General features: G+C 43.6%; 1 protein-coding gene across 1 annotated transcript; it reads right to left on the bottom strand.

Annotated features, from left to right (window-relative positions):
* Positions 1-2,443: 2,443 nt before the first annotated feature.
* LOC135219079 (uncharacterized) lies at positions 2,444-3,013 on the bottom strand. The gene has a single exon (XM_064255509.1). The coding sequence runs from the start codon at positions 3,011-3,013 to the stop codon at positions 2,444-2,446; it is 570 nt and encodes a 189-aa protein (XP_064111579.1).
* Between the last annotated feature and the right edge of the window lie 1,378 nt (positions 3,014-4,391).

Below are 4,391 nucleotides of genomic sequence, written 5' to 3' on the forward strand. Positions count from 1 at the left end.
ATGCAGCAGTAATTAAGAAGGCATAAAGGAAAGGTCTGCTCGGAGGGGAGACCCATCTGGTACATATGGGAAGAAAAAGGATAGTTGGTTTGGCTTTTGGTTTGGGATGAAGACCTTGAGAAACGTAGTAAAAAGAAATAAGAAACGGAGGCAAAGAAAAGATGGGAAGAGGTCCACAGGTCCCAGTGGGTAAGATCAGAAATAGGTAAACAGAGAGAAAAACAAGGTGGTGAAAAACAAAGGTGGTTTATCCCAAGCTAAAAGCAAAGTCGTTATGATGATGTGTTAATAATGAGCTTGGGGACAAAAGGAAGGATATAAAGGAAGATGTATGAAGCTAATCAAAGGCTAGAAATAAGAGCACCAAAGAATTACGTAACACAACATCAAACCAAATAAAAGAATTCAAGAGGGGTGTAGTGCCTTTTAAAGGACAAGGAAGGAAGACATTGTGAAGAGATGGAAAGAATATTTCGAACAGTTGTTTAAATGAAAGAAACATAACTAAGACTTAATAAGAGAGGATGGGCAAGTGAAACATTGGCAATGGTTAATGGAGGTTTTTCTAGGCAAGAGGTACTAAATGCAGCTTGAAGAATATGCAAGAATGGGAAGGCAACCGGGAACCAGTACATGATCCCGGTTGGACGGCCATGGAAAGCATAGGAAGATGAAGGAGTTGGAATATACTGTACGCATCGTTAATGAAAATAAAGATCCTTGAACAGGAAAAGAATACCAAATGGGTGGTGGTGGGGAGTATATTGGATCCCGAATTTTTAAAAGGGTGAAAGGCGATTGTCCAAAGAGTGTGGTAACGTTATACGGGGCATTGAAATTGATTGTCCCAACCCACTGTTTGAAGATACTGGAAAGGATGATAGATGGCTAGACTGGGAGAAAGAAGAAGTACCAAATAGGTAAAGAGCAGATGGGATTTATGAAATGGGAAGGGGAACAACAGATTGGTAATAATTTTGGTCTGAGGCAAAATAATGGGAAAGAAATTGGGTGGGGAAAGACAAAGGGGACCAAACAAAGGGACCTACTATTTGGTATTCATTGACCTTGAAAAGGCTTTATGACAGGAGGTCCCGAGGACAAAGGTAGGTAGGAGGAGACCTTGAGGGGATAAGAAGAATGGTGCCAAGAGAAGTATGGTCGAATTGTATAAAGAGATGTACCGGGAATGTATTTACCAGAGGTGGGAGGAGCAGTGTTGGGGAGACAGAAGGTTTTTGCGGTAGAGAGTAGGGATTACACCAGGGGTCGGCTCCTGAGGCCCCATTTATCTTTAACATAGGGTGATGGATGTTATAATAGAGGGCAAGTAAAGGGAGACAGTACCATTGGAAACATATTGTATGCGGATGATTCATTGTTCTGTGGTGCTAGAGAGCAGGGGAAGATCTGGGAAGTCGAAATTGGAAAGTATGGAGACAATAATGGCTGGAGGACAAGCGGAATGGAGAAATAAGTAGATCCAATGGGGACAGAATATATGTGTTACCACCACTGAGGGCGGGATGATAGAGAAAAAGTTATTCAGCTTGGTGGAGCGAGCAAATTAAGGGAAGTTGATTAAGTTTAAAGTATTTGGGATCTTTTATTGTTAACGCTGGAGGAAGTTATGGAAGAAAGAAGTAAAACAACATCTGGGTACAGGTCATGGCTGGAAACAACTGGAGAGAGATGCCCTCGGGAGTTTCTTTCTTGTGACAAAACAAGAGTGCCCGCTTAAGGTTAAAAGGAAAACAATTTCACAAGACAGGTGGTAAGAATCATCAATGTCTTGATATCGTTAACGGAAACAGCAAGCATGAGAAAAAGGCAGAGCAGAAGAAGAATGGGATGTGGCAGAAAGAATGAGAAATTGCTTATAGGTGGATGTCTAGGGGTAACAAGGCGTGGGATACGGAAATCCAGCAAATGTACTAAGTAAGGGGTCCAACTAAGGTGGTGGTGGGGGAAAAGTAAATCAAAGAAAGTGCAGGAGGGGTGGGGCTGAGATGGTTATTGGACACCTGTTGAGGACGAGATGAGGACCACGCTGGGGCGACATACTATGGGTAGTGGAGGTGCAAAGGAAGAAGAAAGAGAGGGAGACCAAGAAATAAGATGGAAGGAACTGTGTGAGAGGTAGATTTAACATGAGAAGGGAATTGATGAGGCAGAAGTGCAAGATAGAAAATAGATGGGAAAACGGTCTCAATCCGAAACGGCGACCCCCATATAAAAATGGGGAAAAAAGCTGGGAAGAAGAAGAAGGAAGACGAAGAAGTTGTAGAGAGGTGATCCTCCTCATGGCATTGTGTCTGCATTTGACTTTCTGCTTGAGTATTTCAAGTTCTTTGCGTGGGGAGAGTTGCTTGTTTATGTTAACTCCTAGGTACACAAAATTGTCTACCCATTCAATGGGTGGGGTTCACCCATGAGCTGTATTTCATTTGGGTCCTAGACTGTGTTTGATGGCCATTGCTTTTGTCTTTGCAGTGTTGATTTTTAGACCTAGGTCTTTGCATTTATTTTCAATTTGTATTATTGCACTCTGCATGTTCTGGTGAGATCTGTGTCTGTCTGTGCTGACTAGGCAGACATTCATCTGCATAAATGAATATTTCAACTCTTTGGGTAGGGTGGTTGTGGCTAATTTTTCCATTAAAACATTGAAAAGGAAGGGGCTGAGTATGCCTCCTTGAGGTGTTCCATTCTCTAGACTGAGAAAGTCCGAGCTTGCTCCTTGGAAGGTGACTATAGCCTGTCTGTTTTGCGTGTATCCTTTGGCCCATGCTAAAAGGTTGCCCTTTACCGCCTTGTCAGCCAAGGCTTCAAGGATGGCAGCTGCACTGGCTAGCTCATAAGCTTTTTCTAAGTCCAGAAAAACTACAATTGCTCTCCTTTCGTTGATTGTGGACATGACATCTGCTAGGCATTCTTGTGTGCCTATGCCCTCTTTGTAGGCATATAGGCGATGGTGTAGAGGTCCTGTTTTCCATAGCAGTCTGTTAGCCATTCTCTCTGCAGTCTTTTCTGTGCAACTGATGAGAGAGATGGGTCTGTAGGAGTTGGGTTCTTTGGGCTTGGGAATCGGCGTGTATTTTGTTGGGTTCCATTGTGTGGGTCTACTGCGTTCTGTGTATGTTCTATTGATTATATGGAGATGAACTGTTTTGGCTGCCGTTCCATGTTCTTCAGCATGCTATATGTGATCATGTCTGCTCCAGGGCTGTGTATGTTCCCTTTTGAAGGGCTTTGCCCAGTCCTTTAGTGTGAATGGAGTGTCTGTATCATCAGGGATGTTGCAGGCCGTGTTAATGACTCTCCATCTCCTGGGTCTAGTGCCACTTGCCTTTCTCTTGTGTTTGTGGTAGGTGTGCCGATTTTGGTCCTGTGGCAAATGCTGTGCAAGTCTGTTTGCTTCAGCTTGAGGGTCAGGATGGTGTGGTTGTGTTATCTTGGATTTTTCCTTGATATTTTGTTGAACCATTTGAAACATTTTGCAATGGGAGTAAGTCGGGTGGTCTGTGAGCACCATTTAAGCCAGGTTTCTTGCTTCACTTCTTTGGCAGTTTGTGTTGCATGGTTTATAACTTCTCTTAGGAGAGCATGCATTTCATCAGTGGGATTGCGTCTGAAGAGTTTTCTTGTCCTATTTACTCTTGAGTTCATTTCCTTTATTCTTGTGTTGTAGTACCAGCTGTCCTTGTGGGGGGTTTGGTTAGTGGTAAAAGTTTTCTTAGGCATGGAGATGTTTGCTGGCATTATGCAGGCTACTCACAAAGTCCTCTTGAAGTGTGTTTATGTTTTGGGCCGGAGTTGGAGGTACTGTGTTGCCCACTCAGTCATTCGGTTTTCAAAAGTGGGCCAGTTTGCCAGGTCCGGTCTCCATCCTGCTGGCGGGGGTGGTGGAGGGGGAATTTTTGTTATTTTTATGCTGGTTTCCATTGCAAAGTGGTCGCTGGTTAGTATTGGGTGCACTTTCCATGCACATTCATCTTTCAGGTTTTGGGATACGAAGCTCAGGTCCAGTCTACCTCCTCGGAGGTGAGTAGCTTCGTTTGTGTCATTTAGCAGTGCCACTTCAGGAAATTCTTCCAGGAGCAGATGTATGTGTCTGCCTGCTGCATTTGTATGTTGTTGGGATCGTAGGCATGGATGATGCGCATTGAAGTCTCCTGCAAAGAATGTGTTTTCTCTGGAGGCAGCACTGAAGAGGTTTTCTCCTTCAAGGATTTTGTCATGGCCTTTGTATATGTTGTGAATGACTAGTGAGGTATTTTCTAGCCTTATCTGGATGCTTAGCGTTTCAAGCCTTGCCCACAGTCTGTTTCTTATTTTCTCTGATGGAATTGTTGCTTTCACCAGGGTGATTAAACCTCTGTTTTCATTTG

Source organism: Macrobrachium nipponense, chromosome 1, assembly GCF_015104395.2.
Source record: "Macrobrachium nipponense isolate FS-2020 chromosome 1, ASM1510439v2, whole genome shotgun sequence".
Classification (NCBI taxonomy): Eukaryota; Metazoa; Arthropoda; class Malacostraca; order Decapoda; family Palaemonidae; genus Macrobrachium; species Macrobrachium nipponense.